This window comes from Cnephaeus nilssonii (assembly GCF_951640355.1).
Source record: "Cnephaeus nilssonii genome assembly, chromosome: 1".
Lineage (NCBI taxonomy): Eukaryota > Metazoa > Chordata > Mammalia > Chiroptera > Vespertilionidae > Cnephaeus > Cnephaeus nilssonii.
In genome coordinates, this window is record NC_137072.1 from 5,636,864 (window position 1) to 5,662,872 (window position 26,009).

Consider the following 26,009-nt stretch of genomic DNA (forward strand, 5'->3'; position numbering starts at 1 on the left):
GCTATACTATTGCACAACATGGATACAGAGTATTTCCCATCAGTTTTTGGACAGCACTCTAAAATACGGTCTTGAATGTAAGGTAGGAGTTGAAAACTGACTTCTACCTAAAATTCTAAAGCTAGTAAAAAACAAACAAACTAACGAAAGTCTGCCCAGCCAATGTGTCTCAGTGGTTGAGCACTGACATGAACCAGGTCAGGGTTCCATTCCCAGTTAGAGCACATGCCCAGGTTGCAGCTTCCATCCCCAACAGGGGGCATGCAGGAGGCAGCCCATCAATTTATATCAGTTTCCAATGCTCACTCCCTCTCCCTCTGAAATCAAAATTATCAAAACAACCCATAAGTCTATGATAGCATGAACTTTTTGGTTTTATAACATACTATAATTAAAAGTTACGTGAATGTGGTCTCTCATAACTAATAGCTACACTACTTGGAATGGCCCACAATTTAAAAACAATTATTTCTGGAATTTTTCCATTCAATATTGTCAGATCTTCACTAACCATGAGTAACTAAAACTGCAGATAAGGGGGGGGGGGAGACTGTGTACTCTTGAGATGTACTCAAATGTTATAACTTACTGGCTGTTGGGAAATTTGAGAAGCTAAGTAGTTAAGATTGAAAATAGAATGGAATGTGGAAACTCAGAAGTGAATCTAGTCATTGCCTATGAAAGGCAAGGAAGAAACAAGTTGAGTGTCAAATGAAAGGAAAAACTGGGGAAGGATATAGGTTATGAGAAGAAGGCAAGAAATTCTGCTTTTTGTATTGGCAGCTAGGGTATTTACATGGGATGGTTTGTAGATGAGTAAGACAGGCAAAGGACTAGGGTGTAGGAGTAAGAGATGGTTAATACTTATTCCTAACATTGACTATTATGTCTGCATTTGTTAATGAAAAAGTAATTGTTTTTCTACAATATAAAATTCAGATACGCACAAATTTTAAATATGCCGTAAAACATCACCTTAAGGAACCATGTTTTTTTAATCCTCACCAGATATGTTTTTACTGAGTTTAGAGAGAGGATGTGAGAGACATTATCGGTTGCCTCCCAAACTTGCCCTGACCAGGGATCGAACCTGCAACCTAAGATGTGCTCTGACTGGGAATGAAACTTTTGGTGTGTAAAATGATGCTCCAACCAACTGAAAGCCAGGGCTAAAGAACCATGTTTTATATTTATGGGCGACCCCTCACCAATTTATAAGTTTAGAAAGTCCTAAGATAATTACAGAATTCTTGGTTTTAGAGACCAAAGTGAATTAACTTTAGAAGGCAGTATGAAGCTTGGGCCTAAAATCTCTAATCTGGGTTCATGGTATCTCCCTTCTAGGAGGGTTAAATGAAATATATAAGACTGGAACAAAGTAAGTACCAGATAAATTGCAACTCTCTTAATTTCAGGCATGTTTGCATTATATATAATTTTTTAAAATAAAAAACTAGAAATTATAATATGATTTTTCAGGAAGAATTTAACCACTAGCAATACAAATTTAAGGTTATCCAAAGAATTACTCCTAGTAGTCCCATAACTGGTTTCTCAGAACAAAGGGGAGGATAAAGAGTAAAAGTTACTGGAGAAAACCTTTTCCAGTAGTATATTATTGCTACTTTGGGTTTGGAGTTATAGGTGGAGTCCATATGACTATTCTTATGACTTACATAACCTCCATTGTCTTCCTAAAGTATTTATTTGGGGCATTTTTTCACCCTGAAAATGCAAATATTTTTGAGCAAATACTGTTGTGTTTTTTTGTTTGTTTGTTTTTTTAAGGTTTCCTTTTTTAAATTTTTTTTAATTATTATTTTTTAATTTCTTTATTGATTAAGGTATCACATATTTGTCCTCATCCCCCCATTCCCATCCCACACCCCTCCCCACGCATGCCCCCACCCCCCTGTTGTCCGTGATCACTGGTTAGGCTCATATGCAAGCACACAAGTCCTTTGGTTGATTTATCTCCCTTGCCCCCACCCTCCCCTACCTTCCCTCTGAGGTCTGACAGTCTGATCAATGCCTCCTTGTTTCTGGGTCTGTTCTTGTTCATCAGTCTATGTTGTTCATTATTTCCCCTAGATGAGTGAGATCATGTGCTATTAGAAATACACTTATAAGAACCGAAAATGAGACAAGCAATAATAGTTATGCTGAGAGGCAAATGAATCAGTCTATAGTGAGTTTCTTTCTGGGCCAACAGTTCTTTTGAGTCCCGGTTTCTATGTCCAACAGTTGTTTATGTGTTTATAACAGCAATGATATTTCAGTTCTGGATGGTGGACAAATGGTGGTAATGCAGGTCCGACCCTCTCTGGTTTGGTCCTGGGCAATCTGCAGCGATGCACATCTGCTACCTGCTAGTATGGGAAGGCATCATCAGCGTCTTCCATCTCTGGACTGCTTCTCTTCTGACTTCATGGCTGGAGCACTCCTGTCAATTCCTCTCTGTTGCAGGAATCCACATGGTCTCGGAGTTGTTTTCTGAAAATATACAAACATATTCTCGACCAAAAATTAATAAAGGAATATTTTCTATAAATTTGACTTGCGATCCTTTTTCATTTTTTTGCCCAAACGATTTTCCTTTGGCTTGTTTTGACATCATGTATGTTTTACCTGGGTGTCTTGCTGCTAGCATTACAAATGAAAGTTAATTTTCTAAAGTAAAAATTTTCTAGATGTAATTTATTTACAGGATATTTTTCCTTACATGATATTCTTCTACTATCCCCCCGTTTTTGGTTTAAATATTGGGAGGCTTTTGGAAATTTTATGCTGTAATCTTGATAGCTTTTAAATTTAACTTTTTTGCACTAAAATGTGACTGCTTTAGGTTCATTATATGTTTCGCAAATTTACCATGAGATGAACTACCAATAAAAATTTTAGTTAACACTTTAGGAACAGCTTTTTTGTCCAGTACAATTGATTTTTATAGAGTATTTGCTTATTTTGATTGGCCAATTTAAATTAGTCTGAGCCGAAACCGGTTTGGCTCAGTGGATAGAGCATCGGCCTGCAGACTCAACGGTCCCAGGTTCGATTCCGGTCAAGGGCATGTACCTTGGTTGCAGGCACATCCCCAGTGGGGGGTGTGCAAGAGGCAGCTGATCGATGTTTCTCTCTCATCGATGTTTCTAACTCTCTATCCCTCTCTCTTCTTCTCTGTAAAAAATCAATAAAATATATTTAAAAAATAAATAAATAAATAAAAAATAAATTAGTCTGAAAACTTGACTACTATTTTACTGTCAAATTTAATACTCTAACAATCATCTTGTTTTACCCTGGAATTATTAGTGGAGAGGATTATTTGCCTTCTTGAGTAGGCCCTGAGCATTCCTGGTGCTAGGCTGGATTTAGATATCATAGACCCCAATTCCCCGGATCATGGGTGCAAGACATCTCCATCAAGTCTTGTTGCAGTGAGAGGGCATCTGCTGTTGGCCATGTCTCTGTTACCTGGGTCCCGATTTGAGCTGGGCATGTGAAGCTGAGCAGCCATGGGGGCAGGAGATCTCCTTCAGCAGGGGTGAGGGTTCAGGCCCCTGCAAACTTGGGGGGTTGAAGGTCTGTGCCCCACCTCTGTTGACCCCCAAGTTCTCTCCTGATGGCCCCTATGCGACTGTGCCTGTCTTAGGTTGTTCCTTCCCTGAGGAATCTTACCCGTCTCTGGCTAACCAGCCATCCTCCGGGGCCAAGCAGGGTGATGTGAGGTTTAGTTCTGTCTCCTTGGTCGCCTATGCCCCCATGGCCTCCACGCCCAGCATCTGCCTTGGGATCCCCTCGCCTGCTGGCAGGGTCCCAGGACTGATCACATATCTTGTGGAACCCAGGTTTCTTCTCCAAGGAGGCCCAGCTCACCCCACTGGGCGAGAGACAGATCCATGGTACCAGCCATCACGAGGTTTCAACCTTGGCATGAACAGAAGCTCAGGCAACAGCTGTGGACAATTGGATTGTGAGAAGCGGGTCCCTCTTGGCCAAAAGGGCAAGAGGGGCCAATTTAGAATGCTCAGGTGCCTTCCCAGGGGGCCCTCTACACAGTGGAAGGGATTAAACACTTTCATGTCCTTTTTAAATTGCTGCCAGACATTCAAAGAATTAGTTTGTAAGTTTGTTTGGGGTAATTGTATAATTTGCTGTCCTCCTCATCCTTTAGCTGGTGTATGGCCACCACCCTTTACATTAAAAAAACTTAAACAATAAACAGAAAAAGAACCCTCAAATAACACAAAACAATGTCAGTAAAAAGTAGCACTTTTCTGCTCCTCTCACACAACCAAAAACCTTGTACGAATTCAAAAATAAAGAAAACTTAGAAATACAACAAAGATTATGTGATTAACATTATCCTATCTAATAAAAGAGTAATATGCAAATTGACCATCACTCGAAGACACAAGATGGCTGGCCCCATGTGGCCACAAGATGGCCACCACAAGATGGCTGGCAGGGGAGGACAGTTGTGGGCAGTGGGGGTGACCAGGCTGGCAGAGGAAGGCAGTTGGGAGAGACCAGGCCAGCAGGGGAGGGCAGCGGTGGGGAGGGGACCCAGGCCTGTTGAGGAGGGCAGTTAGGGGGGACCAGGCCTCCAGGGGAGGGTAGTTGTGGGGGACCAGGCCTGCAGGGGAGAGCAGTTGGGGGGGGACCAGGCCTGCAATAGAGGGCAGTTGGGGGGAACCAGGCCTGCAGGGGAGGACAGTTTGGTGAGACCCATGCCTGCAGGGGAGGGCAGTTGGGGGGGACAAGGCCTGCAGGGGAGGGCAGTAGATGGGGACCAGGCCTGCAGGGGAGGGCAGTAGAGGGGAGGGCAGTTGTGGGGGACAGTTGGGGGGGACCAGACCTGCAGGGGAGGGCAGTTGGGAGGAACACAGACCTGCAGGGGAGGGCAGTTGGGGGGGACCAGGCCTGCAGGGGAGGGCAGTTGGGGGGACCCAGGCCTGCAGGGGAGGGCAGTTGGGAGGGTCCAGGCCTGCAGGGGAGGGCAGTTGGGGGGGCCAGACAAGCAGGGCATGGCAGTTTGAGGGACCTAGGCCTGCAGCGGAGGGCAGTTGTGGGCGATCAGGCCATCAGGGAGGGCAGTTAGGGATGACTGGGCTAGCAGAGGAGGGCAGTTGCGGGGGACGAGGCCTGCAGGGGAGGGCAGTTGAGGGGGACCAGGCCTGCAGGGGAGGGCAGTTAAGGGGGAATAGGAGAGCAGGGAAGGGCAGTGGGGGAGGGGGGACAGGCCTGCAGGGGAGGGCAGTTTGGGGGAACCAGGCCTGCAGGGGAGGACAGTTCGGGGGGACCCAGGCCTGCAGGGGAGGGCAGTTAGGAGGGGACCAGGCCAGCAGGGGAGGGCAGTTGTGGGTGATCAGGCCAGCAGGGAGGGCAGTTAGAGAAGACTGGGCCAGCAGAGGAGGGAAGTTGGGGGGGACGAGGCCTGCAGGGGAGGGCAGTTGCGGGGATCAGGCAAGCAGGGCATGGCAGTTTGAGGGACCCAGGCCTGCAGGGGAGGGCAGTTCGGGGTGACCCAGGCCTGCAGGGGATGGCAGTTTGGGGGACCCAGGCCTGCAGGGGAGGGCAGTTGGGGAGGGAACAGGAGAGCCGGAGAGGGCTGTTTGGGGGACCCAGGCCAGCAGGGAGGGCAGTTAGGGGTGACCGAGCCAGCAGAGGAGGACAGTTGGGGGAGACCAAGCCAGCAGGGGAGGGCAGTTGAGGGGGACCAGGCCTGCAGGGGAGGGCAGTTTGGGGGGACCAGGCCTGCAGGGGAGAGCCGTTGTGGGGGGACCAGGCCTGCAGGGGAGAGCAGTTGGGGGGTGGGTGGGACCAGGCCTGCAGCGGAGGGCAGTTGGGGGGGGACCAGGCCTGCAGGGGAGGGCAGTTAGGGATGACCATGCCAGCAGAGGAGGGCAGTTGGGGAAGACAAGGCCTGGAGAGGAGAGCAGTTGTGGGGGGACCAGGCCTGCAGCGGAGGGCAGTTGTGGGCAATCAGACCAGCAGGGAGGGCAGTTAGGGATGACCAGGCCAGAAGAGGAGGGCAGTTGTGGGGGACCAGGCCTGCAGGGGAGGGCAGTTGAGGGGGACCAGGAGAGCAGGGGAGGGCAGTTGGGGGGGACCAGGAGAGCAGGGGAGGGCAGTTGGGGGGGGACTCAGGCCTGCAGGGGAGGGCAGTTGAGGGGGACCAGGAGAGCAGGGGAGGGCAGTTGGGGGGGACTCAGGCCTGCAGGGGAGGGCAGTTGGGGGGGGACTAGGCCAGCAGGGGATGGCAGTTTGGGGGACCCAGGCCTGCAGGGGAGGGCAGTTGGGACGGACCAGGCCATCAGGGGATGGCAGTTTGGGGGACCCAGGCCTTCAGGGGAAGGCAGTTGTGGGGGACCAGGCCAGCAGGGAGGACCCAGGCCTGCAGGGGAGGGCAGTTGAGGGGGAACAGGTTCGCAGGGGAGGACAGTTCGGGGGGACCCAGGCCTGCAGGGCAGAGCAGTTGTGGGGGGACCAGGCCTGCAGGGGAGAGCAGTTGGGGGCGGGGGGACCAGGGCTGCAGGGGTGGGCAGTTGTGGGCAATCAAGCCAGCAGGGAGGGCTGTTGGGGGGGACCAGGCCTGCAGGGAAGGGCAGTTGGCGGGGACCAGGCCTGCAGGGGAGGGCAGTTGGGGGGAACCCAGGCCTGCATGGGAAGGCAGTTGGAGTGGACCAGGCCAGCAGGGAATGGCAGTGGGGGGGGTGACCAGGCTTCAGGGGAGGACAGTTGTGGGCGATCAGGCTAGCAGGGAGAGCAGTTAGGGGTGACCAGGCCAGCAGAGGAGGACAGCTGGGGGAGACCAGGTCTCAGAGGAGGGCAGTTGTGGGCGATCTGGCCAGCAGGGGAGGGAAGTTAGGGGTGACCGGGCCAGCGGAGGAGGGCATTTGGGGGAGACCAGGCCAGCAGGGGAGGGCAGTTGTGGGGAGACTAGGCCTGTAGGGGAGGACAGTTGGGGTGGGGGGCCCAGGCCTGCAGGGGAGGGCTGTTAGGGGCAATTGGGCCGGCCGGGGAGTAGTTAGGTGTCGATCAGGCTGGCAGTGGAGTAGTTAGGGGGTGATCAGGCTGGCAGGCAGAAGTGGTTAGGGGCAATCAGGCAGGCAGGCAGGCGAGTGGTTGGGAACCAACAGTACTGGATTGTGAGAGGGGTTCTAGATTGGAGAGGGTGCAGGCTGGACTGAGGGACATCCCCCCACCCCGCCCTGGGCACGAATTTCGTGCACCGGACCTCTAGTAAAACTATAAAAAGCTGAAGTCTTTCCCAAAGCAACTCCCACCTTATACTTGGTGAATGTGAAATTCTATATATAGAATAGGTAGTATAACTTAAAAACTTACATACCAATTATTTCACTATAATTTAGACCATATTAATTCTCCAAGTAACATTTTCTGCATACAAAAACTCAATTTCATTTCTTTCATGAAAGAAGAAAGCTGGTAAGAAAATTCTATCACCAGAGTGATTGGGATTACTATCTGCTTAACATTAAAAGATAACCCCACAACCTATTTTGGGCACACTAGGCTAAAATCAACACAAGTGCAATAAACACAAAAGTTAACCCCATAATAAAATTAGATTTTAATGAATCAAGGTTTTTCAAATTATTAAAAATGTTATCAGAGTAACACACATTCTCCCCCTCAAATATGTTTGCAAAAAAAGCTTCCCTTTCTCCAATGTGACATTGTTAAACCATAAATGAATCCCAAACTGATCTTTAATTTCTTTTTGTGGTATCATCTATTACTTTAGCATTTCACAGGAATTTGCGTAACATGACAGAGAACAGAAATAAGAAATAATGGGTGCTTCAGTGCCACCCATATTATCTACTAAGACCACAGTGTGAGCAACAGAGTGTAGATTCATGGCAGTCGTTCCCTGAATAAAACTGTTTAGACAGAATCTTCCACAAACACAGGTTTTTGCAGTATCCAGATCTTGGCAAAGATGGGAAGGAATAATATGAGGGCCATATGGAATCCTATTGGGAAAAAAAGTTAAAAAAAATTTTTTAAATATATTACTAGATTCAAACCTTCACATATTAGGATATGAATTATTGAACACAGAATTATAACCATAAAAAATAAAACTATTAATTAAATGACACAATATACTGTTTTATCTTACAAACTGGGTAATGGAGAAAATATTCCAAAAAACAGTATATGATATATTGTAAGACCAGTGTAACATGATACGTTAACCATTTGTACACCATCAGCGTCTATAGACGCAAGCGGCGGACCTTTTTTGTTTAAATTTAAAATATCGAGGCAGTTAATGGGTTAAATATATAGCTCTGTCATACAATTCTCATGATGGTAATTGGAGAATTAAGGATTTCTACTTGTGAAGAAACATTTAAATAAATCCACATACTCTCTTAGGCATCAATTATTCAAAAGGAAATTTTAAACTGTGTGAAACAAATTTAAAACATTGTTTGGGGCATTAGTTTTACTTTACTGGCTGAGCAAGTAAGGCTGTCCTCACCTTGCTTAAATTATTCACCCTCCTGCTTTGTATTGGTACCCAATGCAATTAATATCAAGTTGAAGTCGTTGCCCTCGTCTACACAAAACTAAAAGTCAGTTTCTTGAGATTGCCTGCCTACTGCCCAACTTCTTCCCCCTAAATACAACAGTGCCCAGGCACTTAGTTGCCTGTATACTGCCGTTTCTATATGCTGGCACACATTAGGTGTTCAGATCTTTTTCAACAAATACATAAAACCCATTCTTATTTAAACCACAGTTTAAAACCCTTTGTGAAAAGAAAAACATCAAATCAAAAATAGTGGTTTACTTTTCTTAAGGAATTTGAAATTGGCCTTGTTTGCAATTTTTCATTTTTTCACATGTTCTTATTTGCTGCTTGTGTAAGTAACAATTTTCTAAAAACTGTGCCAGCAATTTACAATAGTTAAGATTGGAAACAGCCCAAGTGCCCATCAGTAAATGAGTGGATAAAAAGGCCGTGGTACATTTATAACATGGAATACTATGAAGCAGTATAAAAGAAAGATCTTTTACCCTTTGAGACAGCATGGAGGGACCTGGAGAGCATTATACTAAGTGAAATAGTCAGAGAAAGACATGTATCATATGATCTCACTCATATGTGAAATCTAAGTAACAAAATAAACTGATGGATGGAGTGGATCCAGACACATGGAAGCATGGAACAGAGTGGGGAATCTTAGAGGGAAGGCAGGGAGGGGAGGGTGGGTGGGTGGGAGGTAATCAACCAAGGACCTTGTATGTATATATGCATGGCCCATGGACACAGATAATGGGGTGGTGAAGGTCTGGGGCAGAGGCTGGCTGGAGGGGGTTAATGGGGGGGAAAGGGGACATATGTAATACTTTCAAAAATAAAGAATTACTTTAAAAAAAAAAAAATCTGTGCCAGGAAGTGTCTACCACATATTTACATCAATCCCATCTAGGCTACTGGTTATATTCTAAGGAAACAGGTAATAGTTAAATCTGTATCATCAATCTAACAATTTAAATTTCCATATATTTTTCTAATAGATTTTAACTTTATATTTATAACCAGTAGGTAGAACAACTTACCAACAGATAGATAATAAGTATTATTCTCATGGATTTAGGTTTATATTCTTTTTAAAACGGGCTGAAGCCCAGCCGGCATAGCTCAGTGTTTGAACATGAACCTATGACCCAGGAGGGCACAGTTCGATTCCCAATTAGGGCCCATGCCAGAGTTATGGGCTCGATCCCCAGTAGGCAATCCTCATTGATGTTTCTATCTCCCTCTCCCTCTCCCTTCCTCTTTAATATCAATAAAATAAATAAATAAAACCCAACAACAACAGGGCTGAAAACATGCAAAATTATACTTTAGTAAAGGTTAGGGTCACTTTACAGGAACCACTATTAATAGAGTCAAATTTAAAAAATAATATAAATACTACCATGTCAAATCATTCATCACTAACAAATTATTTTTCTGACCTAGTTATATATCACATCTTGATCATATATTTTTTTTCCCCTCTAACTCTACACTTTTCCATGTTGGATATCAGTCTGTATTTTTTAAATCATTTAGCCAATTAGTTATGGTCTTTTTAAAAAACATCAATGCCCGGACTGAGGGCAACCCGGACATGTGCCCTTACTGGGAATCACACTAGCAACCTTGCCCTAGCCAGTTTGCTCAGTGGATAGAGTGTGGGCCTATGGACTTAAGTCAATAATCCTATTATCAGTGATGGCGAACCTATGACACGTGTGTCAGCACTGACTCGCGTAGCTATTTCTGATGGCACGCAGCCGCTGAGGCGGCCGCATGCCAAGGATGAAACATTTGCTGCTCCTGAGGATGAAACATTTGCGAAATAATGTTTTCTCCTCAAAGTGACACACTACCCGAGTTATGCTCAGTTTTTTGGCGAAGTTTGACATACCAAGCTCAAAAGGTTGCCCATCACTGTCCTATATAATAAAGAGGTAATATGCAAATTGACCATCACTCCAACACACAAGATGGCCGCCCCCATGTGGACACAAGATGGACACCACAAGATGGCCAGCAGGGGAGGGCAGTTGGGAGGGACTCTCAACCCACAGGTTGAGAACCGCTAGCAGGGTCACCTAAGACCAAAGGCTTGCAGGGGAGGGCAGTTAGGAGCAACCGGACTGGCAGGGGAGGGCAGTTAGGGGCGACCAGGTTGGCAGGGGAGGGCAGTTAGGGGCGACCAGGTTGGCAGGGGAGGGCAGTTAGGGGCAACCGGGCCCGAAGGGGAGGGCAGTTAGGGGTGACCGGGCCAGCAGGGGAGGGCAGTTAGGGGTGACCGGGCCAGCAGGGGAGGGCAGTTGGGGGCATTTGGGCCGGCAAGGGAGCAGTTAGGCGTTGATTAGGCTGGCAGGCAGAAGCGGTTAGGGGCAATCAGGCAGGCGAGTGGTTGGGAGCCAGCAGTCCTGGATTGTGAGAAGGGTACCAGATTGGAGAGGGTGCAGGCTGGGCTGAGGGACACCCCCCACCCCCTCGTGCACAAATTTCATGCACCGGGCCTCTAGTTTGTAATATTTCTCATTTGGACATTATTTTCAAATTTGAATAAGTTATATATGTGTGTGTGTATGTATACACACATATATACATACACACACACATCCTACATAATAAAAAGGTAATATGCAAATTGCATCACTCCGCTATACCCACGATTGGGCCAGCTGGAGGCGCGGGGGGGGGGGGGGGGGCGGACTCAGGATGGCCGATTGACTGGCGGTAGGAGCGGGGGGCGGGGACTCGCGAGTCCCGGACCCCCGCTCCTCCTGCCGGCCTAAACCGCCGGTGCTGTGGAAGGACCCATGGGGCTGGCGGAAGACGCTGGTGGCGGAACTCGGGGTGGCCGATTGCGTGGCTGCCGGCACCAGTTTTCCGCCAGCAGCAGTTTTCCTCTGGCCACCCGCCGATCGGAGCACCTCCTGATCGGAGTTCCTCTCGGGGTGGCCGATCGTGCTGGCGGGAGGCACTCCGATCGGCGGGTGGCCAGAGGAAAACTGCTGCTGGCGGATAACTGGTGCCAGCAGCCAGATGAAGGAAGGTCTATTGCACGAAACTTCGTGCAACGGGCTTCTAGTATATTCATATACATATTTCAGAGAAAGCCTAGAACGAGCTCGGAAGCAACTCATTACCAAAAAACACCATTTAGAGTTTCCCTCAAATCAGTGATCTTAACCCTGAATCATAAGTATCACCTTTGGACATTTAAAAAAACATGTAACATAGCCCTAGCTGGTATGGTTCAGTGGACAGAGCATCAGCCTGCGGACCAAAGGGTCCCAGGTTCAATTCTGGTCAAGGGCACGTACCTTGGTTGCAGGGTCCTCACCAGCCCCCAACCTGGTTGGGGCTCCTGCAGGAGGCAACCAATCCATGTATTTCTCTCACATCGATGTTTCCCTGTCTTTCCCTCTCTCTTTCACGCTCCCTAAAAATCAATGGAAAAATATCCTCGGGTGAGGATTAACAAACAACAAAAAAGTAACATAAAATAGGGGCCCATCTCTGGCAACTCTGAACTAGTTGGTCTGAGGTAGAATCTAAGCATCAATATTTCTCATCTCTATTATTTAACCTTTTGCACTCGGATGTCGAGTGTGACTCGACACGCACGGTTAGCATCGGTAGCAGCTCTTTTTATACTCCTTGAATGTATCAATAATTTGAAATACAAAAAAATCCAAATAAATAAGTTTGTATGAAAAGAAACTCCAGTTTTTTATTCTACTGCTGCTCTTTGTAAAATCTGGGGTATTTAAAAAATTAAATCCCAAGTAGAATAAAGGAATCGAGAAAAAAGCAAGCGAGTGCAAAGGGTTAAAACCTCATCCACAACTAAAGATAACATTGATTGATTTTTTAATTGCTAGATAAGCAAATTTCATATATTATAATAAATATATGTAAATGTTAAATATTTATTGAGACTTATTACGAGCCAGGCACTATTCTAGGCACTTACATGTACTGTCATTTAGCAGGTAATTTTTAATTCCTAATTAAGAGTAAATGCCAGTGGTTCTCAAAGTGTGGTCCCTGACCAACAGTATCCGCATCTCCTTAGAAATAGAGATGCAATTTTTCAGCTCCAATCCAAATTTCGTGAATAAGAATCCAGCAATCTGCCTTGGCTGGTGTGGCTCAATTGGTTGGGCATTGTCCTGTGCACGGAAAGGTTGCCAGTTTTTTAAACTATATATATATATATATATACTAGTGGCCTGGTGCACGATATTCATGCACAGGGGAGGGGGGTGTCCCTCAGCCCAGCCTGCACCCTCTCCAATCTGGGACCCCTCGGGGGATGTCTGATGGCCGGTTTAGGCCCGATCCCTGTGGACATCCCTCTCACAATCCAGGACCGCTGGCTCCTAATCGCTCACCTGCCTGCCTGCCTGATCGCCCCCAAATGCGCCCCCCCCCCGCACCAGCCTGCTTGCCCCCAACTGCCACTCCTGCCAGCCTGATGGCCCCCAACTGTCCCCCGCTGCCGGCCTGATCACCCCTAACTGCCCTTCCCTCCTGGCCTGATTGCCCCTAACCACCTCTGCCTCGGCCTGCCACTATGGCTTTGTCCAGAAGGTCTCCGGTCTAATTAGTGTATTACCCTTTTATTAGTATAGATTTTTATTATTAATTTCAGAGAGGGAGAGGGAGAGACATAAACATCAATGATAAGAGAGAACCATTGGTCAGCTGCCTCCTGCACATCCCCTATAGGGGGATCAAGCCCATAACCCAGACATGTGTCCCTAACCGGAATCGAACCCATGACTCTTCAGTCTACAAGCCCACACTCAATCCACTGAGCCAAACTGGCTAGGGCCGTGGTCGGCAAACTACGGCTCGCGAGCCACATGTGGCTCTTTGGCTCCTTAAGTGTGGCTCTTCCACAAAATACCACGGCCTGGGCGAGTCTATTTTGAAGAAGTGGCGTTAGAAGAAGTTTAAGTTTAAAAATTTGGCTCTCAAAAGAAATTTCAATCGTTGTACTGTTGATATTTGGCTCTGTTGACTAATGAGTTTGCTGACCATGGGCTAGGGCAAGGTTGTTAGTTTGATTCCCAGTAAGGGCACATGTCCGGGTTGCCCTCAGTCCTTAGTAGGGGGCATACAGGAGGGAGCTGATAGATGTTTTGCTCACATTGATGTTTCTTTCTCTCCCTCTCCCTTCCTCTCTCTAAAAACCAATTTTAGCCCTGACCAGTTTGGCTCAGTTGATAGAGCGTCGGCCTGTGGACTGAAGGGTCCCAGGTTTGATTCCAGTCAAGGGCATGTATCTTGGTTGTGAGCACATCCCTACAGTGGGAAATGTGCAGGAGGCAGCTGATCGATGTTTCTCTCTCATCGATGTTTCTGACTCTCTATCCCTCTCACTTCCTCTCTGTAAAAAAAATCAATAAAATATATTTTAAAAAATAAATAAAAACCAATTTTAAAATATTTTTCAAAAAATAATCCAGCAGCCTTCTTTAATAACCATATATTTCAATAAGCTTAATTCTGATGCACTCTCAAAATTTAAGAATATTAAAAAATAGTGAGTTCTTACTTTTAGAGCGTTAGTATTCAATGTGATTCATGGATTAGTAGCCTCAGCCTCACTAGGAAGCTTGTTTGAAAGGCAGAATCTCTACCCTAAACTTTTGAAACAATCTGCTAACAAGACTCCCAGGTGATTTGCATGCACATTAAAGTTTGAGAAGCACTGGTGTGAAGTAGTGGTTCTTAATCATAGCTAGTTGTACACAGAATCATCTGGGGTTTTTGTGTGTTTTTTTTAACTGGGTTCTACTAGCAGACATTCTGATTAGTAAGTCTAGAGTGGGAACTAATCATCAGAATTTTTAAGCTCTTCAGATGATTCCAAATGTTAAGTTTGAGAACCACTGCTTTAAAATAAGAATTCTTAACCTTTTGCACTCGGATGTCGAGTGTGACGGTTATTGAATGTATCAATAATTTGAAATATAAAAAAATCCAAATAAATAAGTTTGTATGAAAAGAAACTCCAGTTTTTTATTCTACTGCCGCGCTTTGTAAAATCTGGGGTATTTAAAAAATTAAATCCCGAGTAGAATAAAGGAATCGAGAAAAAAGCAAGCGAGTGCAAAGGGTTAAGCTATCGATTGAGAGGAAGGAGGATTGGATTGGATTTCAGTGGGGTTCATGAACATTTTTAAGTTGTATGCAAAATTTTGTGTGTACTCATGTGTGCATTTTTCTAGGACCATAATTCTGGTCAGTTGTTTTTATTATTTTATTTTAAAAAATTTCTTTTAAATTTATTTTTAGAAAGGGGAAGGGAGGGGGGGGAGAAAGAGAGAAACATCGATGTGAGAGCAAAACATGATGGGCTCCGGGGACCTAGACCACAACCCAGGCATGTGCCCAACCCAGAATTGAACTGGCAACTCTTCAGTGCATGGGATGGGATGATGCCCAATCGAGCCACACCACCCAGGGCAGTTTTTTTTAGTTTTCAAGAGTCTCTCCCCTACTAAAAAAATTAAGAATCTCTTCTTTGAAATATGATCTTGCTACTATTTTATAGGCACTCAATAATGAAAGAAGCACGAACCAAAATGAAGGAATACCTGAAGTTTCTTGTCTCACAAAACCAACTTCAGTTAGTGTACAAATACAAATGGAAAAGAGACAACAGTTATTGAGTCCTGTCATGTGCCAAATGCTTTGGCATTACATTAGCTCGGTGGTTGTCAAACCGCGGCTCGCGAACCACATGCGGCTCTTTGGCCCCTTGAGTGTGGCTCTTCCACAAAATACCACGTGCGGGCACGCAAGTACAGTGCGATTGAAACTTCATGGCCCATGCGCAAAAGTCGGTTTTCGGCCTGGGCGAGTCTATTTTGAAGAAGTGGTTCTAACGCCGAGCCACACTCAAGGGGCCAAAGAGCCGCATGTGGCTCACGAGCCGCGGTTTGCCGACCACTGCATTAGCTCATTTATCTTCACAACTCTGTTCCTGTTTCAGATGGGAACATGGAATCAAAGAGGTTAAATAATCAGAGGCATAGAATGGGAATGGATTGATAATTCTCAGGGGGAAAGGGGTGTCTGTGTGGGGGGTATGGGAAGAGACTGGACAAAAATCATACACCTATGGATAAGGACAGTGGGGGGGAGGTAAGGGCAGAGGGGGGGTGGGAACTGGGTGGTGGGAGATATGGGGGGAAAAAGGAGAAACAATTGTAATCTGAACAATAAAGATTCATTAAAAGAAAAAAAAAAAATAACTTGCTAAAGTCTGACTCCAAAGACCACACTTTACCACTATACCAGTTTAGAGTTATCAAACTTTAGAGTGCACCAGAACTACCAGGAGGACTTAACAGTTTCCAATTCAGTAGGTCTGGAGTGGAGTTCAAGAACTTGCATCTCTAACAAATTCCTACGTGATATTGATGCTGCTGGTCAGGAGATCATAGTTTGAAAAACAATGCCTTTTTTTCAAGCATTTATTAAGTGCCTAATATATGGCAACAGCAGAGGTATCTCATTTTAGACACTAGGGAAACAGTGGAAAATAAGACAAAGTCCATGCCCTCATGGAGCTTACAGTCTAGTGGGAAAAACTGACAGAAAACAAATGTTAAAAAAAGTAATGCCAGGTAATACAGCCTATGACCAAAAAAAAGCAATGTAAGGGGTGGAGGATAAACTTTTAGATAGGGTCCCAAAAGACCTTTCTGGGGTGCCACTTGGCAGAGAACTGGATGAAGTGAGAAAGTAAGCTATGAGACTTTCTTGAGGAAAAAGCATTCCAAGCAGAGGTAAGGAGTAGCAAGAAGGCCACCATAGCAAGGGGTCAGATTCTGCACAGAGCTGTGGTTAAATACTTACTAGTAGTCTGAGGATGATGAGAACACTAGGATGCTATCAAAAGCACATTTTATCTACCAAAGTCTTACCTATTATGTAATATGGTTCGTGCAGAAGATTCCAATAAAGTTAATGGCGTTTGTAGCATTATAACTGGAAGAACTTTTGGCTGTTCAAAAGTATTTCCAAAAAGATCCAAGTACTCAAGGGACAAATTTTTAAATTCACTAGGCAAAAATGGAAGCTTATTTCGAGCTGCTGACAAAAATCGCAGGTTTGTCAATTGTCCTATCTTCATAGGAAATCGAATCAATTCATTATCATCAAGTTTTAAATCTGTAAGTTCTCGGAGCTGGCAAAACTGCACAGGGAGTGCCTTAATTTTGTTCTTGCTCAGATCCAAACTCCGAAGTGATTTCTGGAGTGTAGATTGACACAATGCCACACTAAATGACTCCAAGTGATTGTCATTCAGGTTAAGTTCTTGAAGGTGAATGAGGTCTCCAACTGTAGCTGGAAGCTTTTTTATATGATTGTGACTCAAGTCTAATTTCTTAAGGTTTTTTAAGCAAAGCATACGCATATCAACTCGGACAAGCCCACAATAAGAAGTCTGAAGATGTTCCAGATAATATGGGAAGTTCTTGCTTAGAGGATAGTGCTTTTTGGATGTGATGACCATTTTAGTTTTAAATTTTTCAAATTCTGAAGTCTTCACTGGTGTGAGGGGTGAAAATGGTGTCTCAACATCACAGCCTCTATGAGCCAGTCTCACAGCTGAAAGGAAACTCTTTAAACTGCTGGAATTGGCCTGAATAAATAAAAATAAGTTGTATAAGTATAAATTTCATTTTACATAACGAATACATGCTAATTCATCCTATAACAAATTCTGTCGAGTTATATATGCAAATGATGCAATTATTACTGAAAATGGTTATAAAAACAATTTTTTAGTATTCTATTTTGACTAAATTTCAATACAGATACAAAAACTTAAAGGTGTTGTGTGTTTTTTTTTTTAATGTTGAGAGACAAACTCTAAAGATAACTGTTCAGCGGGGGAACCATAGAGTATAAAATAAAATAGGAAAGCATGAAAAGATTCCACCTGAGATTTGGGTTTAAGATGAACTCACCCAGACATCCAGTGCCCCTGCAATAGGCCAAGACAGCCGTGTGCACTGTAAAATGCACAGGGGTTCCATTCATAAAGATTAGGAGTTGTGAAAAGCCAGGCCTTGTCTATCAAAAGCAGGGCTAAATGGCACTGTCAAGAGTGTAAGGAAATATCAAAATCAAGTAAGATTGCTTCCAACTGAACAGAGAAATCACGAATCAAGTGGTGTATGAACTGTCATCAAGCCCTAGCTGGTTTGGCTCAGTGGATAGAGTGTCAGCCTGTGTACTGAAGGGTCCCGGGTTCGATTCCAGTCAAGGGCACATGCCTGGGTTGCGGGCTCCATCCCCAGTGGGGGGCGTGCAGGAGGCAGCCGATCAGTGATTCTCTCTCATCATTGATGTTTATGTTTCTGTTCCTCTCTCCCCCCGCCCCTCTCTCTGAAATCAATAAAAATATACTTTAAAAACAAATAAAGCCCTGGCTGGTTTGGCTCAGTGGGATAGAGCGTCGGCCTGCGGACTGAAGGGTCCCAGGTTCGATTCCGGTCAGGGGCACATGCCTGGGTTGCAGGCTTGATCTCCAGTGGGAGACATGCAGGAAGCAGCCAATCAGTGATTCTCTCTCATCATTGATGTTTCTGTCTCTCTTTCCCTCTCCCTTCCTCTCTGAAATCAATAAAAATATGTAAAAAAAACAACAAAACAAAAACAAATAAAAATAACAAATACACCCTAACCGGTTTGGCTCAGTGGATAGAGCGTTGGCCTGCGGACTCAAGAGTCCCAGGTTCGATTCCGGTCAAGGGCATGTACTGTGGTTGCGGGTACATACCCGGTGGGGAGTGTGCAGGAGGCAGCTGATCGATGTTTCTCATCGATGTTTCTAGCTCTCTATCCCTCTCCCTTCCTCTCTGTGGAAAATCAATAAAATATATTTAAAATAAATGAATAAATAAATAAAAATAACAAATACTTGGCAGGATACTTTACACGTTTCCTAAAGTTTATGTGTGAAGGAATAGGGAACTTTAAGTGTGGGAAACGAAGTATTCGATCCTATTTGGGTAGAATGAGGGAGCTTGGTAGAGGAGTAAAAGATTAGAAATACAGTATGGGGATAGATTCTAGATGAGCTTGATGTCAAGGTAAGGAGGACAGAATGATCAGGCTGTGGGCAATCACTGAAGCATTTTGAGCATGAGAATTACATAGAGCTTAGTATTATGTTGGCAGTAGTAAACAGTGAAGTAGAGTGAGAAAAATCTGGAGACCTTGGTCAAGTAGACAGTACCAACTTACAGACTTGGGAATTACATACAATACGGGTTGAGCTATGGGAATGGAAGGCAGGTATGGCAGAAAACTGAAATAAAGCCTTTATTTGGGGGACAGAAAAAAGGTTGTCAGAGCTAAGAGACAAAGGAGTGGCTAAAGGTAAATCAGGATAGGGTCCTGTCACAGATGCCAGGAAAGGAAAGTTTTATTAAGCAGGAAATTGTCATCAGTGCCAAATTCTAGAGCTAAAAAAAGTGAGAAAAAAATGGCAATGTGATTGGCAAATAAAAGGAGATCACTGATCTTTGAGGCAGTGTTTTGGATACACCAGTGAAAGTAAAGGTAAAAACAGATCCTAAGAAAAGTGGAGGCAATAGATTTAACCGTCTTCCCAGAAACTTGTTTATCCTATTTTTTAAATAGGTAAGACTTCACTTGTTTTTTAGGTAGAAGAAAAGAGTGCTCTAGCTAGTTTGGCTCAGTGGATAGAGCGTCGGCCTGTGGACTGAAAGGTGCCGGGTTCGATTCTGATCAAGGGCACGTACATCGGTTGCAGGCTTGATCCCAGGCCATGGTTGGGGCTCATGTGGGAGGCAGCCAATGCATGTGTCTCTCTCACATCGATATTTCTCTCTTTCTGTCTCTCCCCTTCACTTCCACTCTCTCTAAGAATCAATGGAAAAATATCCTTGGGTGAGGATTAACAACAACAACCAAAAGAATTAGTGGAAGGATAGGCTAAACATCAAGGGAAAATAAAAAAATCACAACAACAGAAGGAGGTAGGACAAATTTATTCCATTCAACACAGATTAAAACATTCAACTTTTAATGTTTGCAAAGCATTTTGCTTGGGGGTTAAGGATAATGCAAGGATGAATAAGACATTGCTCCTACCCTCTAGGAAAAGGGAAAACAAAAAAAGGGGAGCTAGGACCAAGAAACAGTCATTTTTTATTCTAATGGTCTATATAGTTTTAAAAATAATTATAGTAATAAAATACCCCCAACAAGGTTCTAATTGCATTTTATCCCTTTTTTTTTAAACACTAAACTTAGATAACCTATAATTCAGCCGGCAAAATGTAGACCTGTGCCACCTTAAGAGTTCCAGTATAAGAACACCGGAAGGCTCCATTTTGGGTGTAGAAGCAAACCTAGTTTTCCTCCCCATTCAGGGCAGCCTTACACCAAGGCTGCCTCTGCCCTTTTAGAGGAATATACTGGTAAACACTCCTAGGAAGCTGCCATCACTTCTTCAAATACATCTGCAAGAGTCCGTCCCTATTCAGCTATGTGAGATATCAGGATGCTCAAATAGCCTCTCTTATTTTTGGTCAATCCTCACCCGAGGATACTTTTTCCATTTTTTTTTTTTTTTTTTTAGAGAGAGTGGAAGGGAGGGGAAGAGACAGAGAGAGAAACATTGATGTGAGAGAGACACATTAATTGGTTGCCTCCCACATGAACCTCCACAGAGGCTGGGTATTAAGTCTACAACCAAAATATGTGCCCTTGACCCTTCAGTCCTCCATTGATTCTCTAATCACTGAGCCAAACCAGCTAGGGCTCAAATAGCCTCTAATTTAAAGAAAATACAGCCAACCAACCTAAACATTAATGTTTTTAATATCATACCTTACTTAGGCAGATATCCACAGCAGGTTCCTTTAACCGAACAGTGGCTTTCCCCTCATCCACAAATTTGGTGAAGAATTGCTCAATGTTCCCCTTTAGCTGCTTAAAACCAATGGAAAAAAAAAGAACAAAATCAAGTATTGTTACTCAATACTAGTAGTTATTACAAGTAGAATATGCCAGTCATTTTGTCAGGTTTGTCTTTTAGTCCTTATGTCTGGGTATTTTACAGTTTTAAGTTTTAAAGTTTTTTGTTTGGTTGGGTAGCTACATTTCTTATCTACCTTCTGATAGATACTATTGTTCTATCAGTCCAGTTAACTCTGTCCTCTTCTGAGAACAGAATCCCCTGTGTTTTGAGAGAATATTCCTCTTCTCCCGTTGCAACAATGTAGCTGTAGTGAGTTGCCAAGAGTAATTACTTGCCTTTTAAATTTCAGTCCATTAGTCTGGGGTGGGCATGCCTCCCACAAGATTACAAACTCCATGAAAGCAGGAATCTTGTCTCCTTTGTTCCTTCTTGTATCCCCAGAGCTAGACAATGACTAACACATAACAGACGCTCAAAATATTTTAATGACTGATGTTGCTTCTGCTTTAGACTTCAACAACAATTTATCCAGAAGCCATTATATACCAGGTTAACTATGATAGGGGACTTGGGACAATAGAGGTGAATAAGACCAGCATGGTAATAACACTTAGACAGTTGCCAATCTGACATTTATTAAAATAATTGTAAGCATAATTAAGACAAATATGTAAGCAATTATTAAGACAAGGAAGTACAGGCTGCTATAAAACCTTATATAGCAAAGAAATCTTACCTGGTCTTAGGATATGAAGGTGACCTTGAAGGTGAGAACTAAAGGATTAGGACATGTCTAGAAGACAGAGAAGATAGCTTACCAATAAGAGGGAACAATGTGCAAAGCTTTGAAAGCAAGAAAGCTTGGCAGCTGTGAGGAGCTGAAAGCAGTTCAGTATGGCGGAAGATCCAGTGAAAAAAGGTAAGTGAGCCTGAAGCGGTAAACAGATTAAGTGGTGAAAGATGTTTTAAACCATGTTAAGAATGTTGTGGGGGGGTTTGTTTTGTTAACCCTTACTCGAAGGTATTTTTTTCCATTGATTTTTGGAGAGAGGGAGGGAAAGAGAGAAACATCCATGTTACACATTGATTGGCTGTGCGTGCTCGACGGGGACTGGGGATCAAACCTACAACCCAAGTCAGTGCCTGTGGTGCACGGGCCTATGCTCTAACCAGGGGTGAGAAAGACCTGGCCTGCAGGGCCATATAAAGGTCTCGAAATCATTTGGTCAGACCCTGCCAAGGCATTAAGGGATGAGTTAATTAAACGTTTGACCAAATATAGCAGGCTAATTTGTAAGTTGATAATTTTGTATGACCCGTGAATGATGTTATAAATATCTAAATGGCCCTTGACAGAAAAAGGGTGCCCATCCTGATCTAACCGCTGAGAAACACTGGCCAGGACAAGAATGTTGTATTTTGGCCCTAGCTGGGTAGCTCAGTTGGTTAGAGCATCATCCAGATACACCAAAGTTGCGGGTTCGATCTCCAGTCAGGGCACATACAAGAATCAACCAATGAATACAGGTAAGTGGAACAACAAATCGTTCTCTCTCTCCCTCCCTTCCTCTCTCTTTAAAATGGATAAATAAAAAATAAAAAAAAAAAAGAATTTTGGATTTATCCTAACAATGATATCCATTGAAAGACTTTAAGCTGGGAACATCATTAGATCTATATCTTTACAGGTTCCCTTTAACCACAGGGTAAGAATGAACTTTGGGGGCTTGGGGGTGGGGATGAAGAGCGGGAGGAGGGAAGGACAACAACAGAGGTAGTGATCCTTTAAGAGATTAGCCAGGCAAGGTATAATGATGGTTTAGACTACAACTGGGATGGATGAAAACTTGAAAGATATCTAGGAGGTAGAATTGAAAGGATTCAATAATATGTTAGATGCAGGGAGGCAAAGGCTTTAAGATTTCTGGATAAGGCAGAATACCACTTAATGAGTTGTAGAACACTGTCAGAAAAGCAGGTTATGGGTGACAAGGACAATTACTCTCTAGGTATTTTGAGGTTGAGATGCTACAACACATCCAAGTGAAGATTTCCAGTAGACAGCAGATTCAAATACATTTATCTGGATAAGATGAAAAGTATGTTTCTCACTGTTCTCCTAAGATCTATTCCTTCTGATGACCACCAATTTGCTGCCCTCCACCAATATGTCATGCAGATTTAGAAAGTCAGATGTGAGTCATGACTATTTCTGTGGGGGGGAAAAGCTAAATGTTGTTCAGCATTTTTTTTTAAGTGAAAAAACAAGTAATATGAAAAAAGTGTGCCACAGTGAGCAAACATCACATCAAACACACATACACACACACACACCTCTAAGATACGATTGTGCCCCCCTTATCTAAGGGGGAGATACATTCCAAGATGCCCAGTCAATGTATGGAACAACAGAGACTGGCAAACTCATATAATTTTTTTCCTATGTATACATGCCTATGATAAAGTTTAAATTCTAAATTAGGAACAGTAAGAGATCAACAACAATAACTAATAATAAAATAGAACAATAATAATTTTTTAAAAAGTAAGTTAAAGGAGAAGACTGGCTAAAGATACAAATTTGGACATCACAATTGGAGGGTAGCTGAAGTCATAGGACAGAAAAGTAAGTGTAAGAAAGAGGCCCATGGTACTTTCCATACTTCAAGGCCCAGGACCAATACCAGCACCACCTTAATTCATCCAAAAACGTTTACTGAGCACCTATGATTTCCAAGCCCTGTGGTACCTCTCTTCTACAAAACTTTCTCAAGCCCCTATAATCAGAACTCATCTCATTGCTTCCACTTTTATTACAGCTCTTATCGTAGCCCATCTTTTAAGTAGTGGTTTCTTTTTCTCTTTTCTAGTCTCAGAAGGACAGTGACTAAATCAATCTCCCAAGTTTCTAGCACTGCACCCTGTGCACAATAAGTCTTCAATTAGTGGTTTATTAATAAAATTTTGATTAGGATTTTCTCCTGCAATTGACTATTGGTGCAATAGGAGGTTACTTTTTTAAAATATGTTTTTACTGATTTTAGAAAGGAAGGGAGAGGGAGAAACATCTAAGTACCACAACTGGGGATCATAACCACAACCCGGGCATGTGCCCTGACCAGGAATCAAACTGGTGACCTTAGGTGCACAGGATGACGCTCAACCAACTGAGCCACACTGGCCAGGGCACAGTAGGCGTTTTAAGAGAGACATCATCACAGACTTTTTAAAGAGGCCGTACCTGAGTGAGGCAGGAAAGAGAGGCCTGGGGAGATCCAAGTCTAGTTATGAGTTTGTTTTTGTCACCTAACAATTTTGTAAGCTTTACAATGTTGGGTGATTTCTAAAGTCCTATCGATTTGAAAAATTGTGAGTTGATTCCAGCAACAGGAGGAAATGATTCACTTTCAGCTATTTACATGAAGCACTAGGTGTCTCTGAGTGAGACTGTAACAGTCCTCATAAATATTCCCTGCGGAGGACAATACTGTGAGGGAGTCGGATGGAAGGGTGGGCAATGAAGTGCGCCCTCAACTCTATTTATAGACTCAGGGTAGTCCAGTCACTTTGACAAAAGAACAGTGCCTGGCAATGAAGGAGAAAGATTTTATAAAACCCATGCTTTAAAAACTCTATTTCAAGACCCACCGAAGACCTTGCATGTATGCATAACCCATGGACACAGACAGCAGGGTGCTGAAGGCCTGAGATGGCGGTGGGGCGGGCTGGAAGGGGTCCGTGGGGGAAGGGGAAGGGGGACATATGTAATACTTTTAACAACGAGGATTTAAGAATTCCTAAAAATTATAGTTCAACCTCCAACTGCTTCTAGAGAGTTTACTACTGCTACACAGACAAGAAAAAGCCCCGGACCTAGGCAATAAGGTCTCAGGAAGTTACACATTTAAGGAAAGAGAAAGGCAGAGAGGGATGCAGTAGCCAACTTAAAAAAAAATCAAGATGCAGCCCAAAGCCTTACTGCTTTACTATTGCTAGAGACCTTCGATACGATGCATCATCCCTGAAAGCCCCCTTTTTTACGCTGGCGAAAACTCTGTGGAAGAAACAGGATTTACTGAACGGAAACACAGTTATTCTACTCCCCCCCGAACTGAACGGCGCTGTGGACGTGAAGTCGCAGAAACGAGCAGTGAAGAGCCGCCCGGTGCGCCCTCGGAAGCCCCCCCTCGGCTGGGAGGCCCCGGAGACGTGGGGGGCCCCCGGGGCCAGCTCCCGGGCCCAGGCCCCTCCGCCTCCGCCGCCGGGCGCACGGGGAGGGCCGGCGGCCGCACGCACCTCGTAGCGGGTCCCGCGCTTGTCCTTCAGGGTGGCGACGAGCAGGCAGGCGGGCCGCGGGGCGCTCCGGGGCGCCTGCTGACAGAGGCTCACCAGCGCGCGGACGCCCTTGCCCCGGTTCCTCATCCCCAAGGCCGGCAGGTGCCGACTCACCACCTCCACGTCGCAGTGCAGCCTCATCTCGGGGCGGCGGCCGGCGGCTCCTCCGCCGACTTTGAACCGCGGCGGTTCCCGCGCGCCGCGCCGCCGCCGCCGCCGAGGTCCTCGGACGCGCGGGCTGCCCGCGGAGCTGCCTGTCGGCTCCCGCCAGCGCCGCGGCTCTCGGCGCAGGGACCCCGGGAGCCTCCCGCGGGGTCGGCTTTCCCTGCGGCTGCAGCGGCAGAGCGCGGGCACCGACGGCCGGAGGACCCAGCCGGCGCCTCCCGGGACCTGCGACGGGCGGGGCGCGGTCCTGCCCGGACTTCCGGTGCTGGAGCTGGGCGTTGGGGGCGGGGTTCTCCTTTACGGTATTTACACTCTGCGCCGCCGAGTTTTCCGGGGGACGGCCCGTATCTCTGTTAGGAGGAGAATTTCTGTGCCTACCCAGCGTTGGCACTCAGGGCCCTCACCAGTTGCCCATTGCCAACGAGGGTGGGGCATTTCCTGGCCCTGTTGGGCTGGTGTTTTGTTTTGGGGGCTCCCCTCATTCCAGAGACCGCACCTGTCGCAGCAGAAGGCACTTGTCAGGACAGTACTTGACTTTGCCACTTCTGCTGAACGGAGTCCCACTTTACAACCGCGAGGGCTTTGGATGGAGCAACTGGTTTAAATGCGTGTGAGACTTGGAAAGACCAGGGGCGGTCCCTTTGGAGCCCTTATTCTGTCCCCGAAAGGGACTCGGACCGTCCGGCCGGTCTGCCTCAGCACAGTCTGGGATGTGTGGGTTCTTGACTTCCTGCAGGAAAGAATTCAAGGTAGGCTAGGTGATTTGGGGAGTGTCTGCCCCCTGGTGGTCAGTGTGTGTCATAGCGACCAGTCGGTAGGACACTTAGCATATTAGCCTTTTATATATAGAGATGTATAAATGTTAGGTGAGGACATTAGAGTAGTATAAAGTAGCCAGATGATGAGAACAATTTGTTTGCTAAACCTAGGCCTTAGAAAACCGGTGAAGCAAAATTTCAAGCAAGGAATAAA

At 45.1% G+C, this 26,009-nt stretch overlaps 1 protein-coding gene across 3 annotated transcripts; it reads right to left on the bottom strand.

The window, feature by feature from the left end:
* Positions 1-6,252: 6,252 nt before the first annotated feature.
* LRR1 (leucine rich repeat protein 1) lies at positions 6,253-25,263 on the bottom strand. Of its 3 annotated transcripts, none has more exons than XM_079771998.1 (4): positions 24,834-25,263; positions 20,447-20,545; positions 16,501-17,222; positions 6,253-8,003 (listed from the first exon to the last, which is right to left on the bottom strand). In XM_079771998.1, exons 1-4 carry the CDS (start codon positions 25,011-25,013, stop codon positions 7,763-7,765), a joined length of 1,242 nt encoding a protein of 413 aa, XP_079628124.1. In that variant the 5' UTR covers positions 25,014-25,263; the 3' UTR covers positions 6,253-7,762. The 3 variants fall into 3 exon arrangements, with proteins under 3 accessions (XP_079628124.1, XP_079628123.1, XP_079628125.1); XM_079771997.1 differs by having other exon boundaries at positions 20,447-20,548; XM_079771999.1 differs by lacking the exon at positions 16,501-17,222.
* Between the last annotated feature and the right edge of the window lie 746 nt (positions 25,264-26,009).

Coding starts and splice junctions, on each gene's coding strand:
- LRR1 (XM_079771997.1), bottom strand. CDS start 25,013: ATGAGGCTGCACTGCGACGTGGAGGTGGTGAGTCGGCACCTGCCGGCC. Junction 17,223..20,446: donor TGGATATCTGCCTAAGTAAG/GTATGATATTAA, acceptor TTATTTATTCAG/GCCAATTCCAGCAGTTTAAA. Junction 8,004..16,500: donor CGAACCATATTACATAATAG/GTAAGACTTTGG, acceptor TTTTCCCAATAG/GATTCCATATGGCCCTCATA.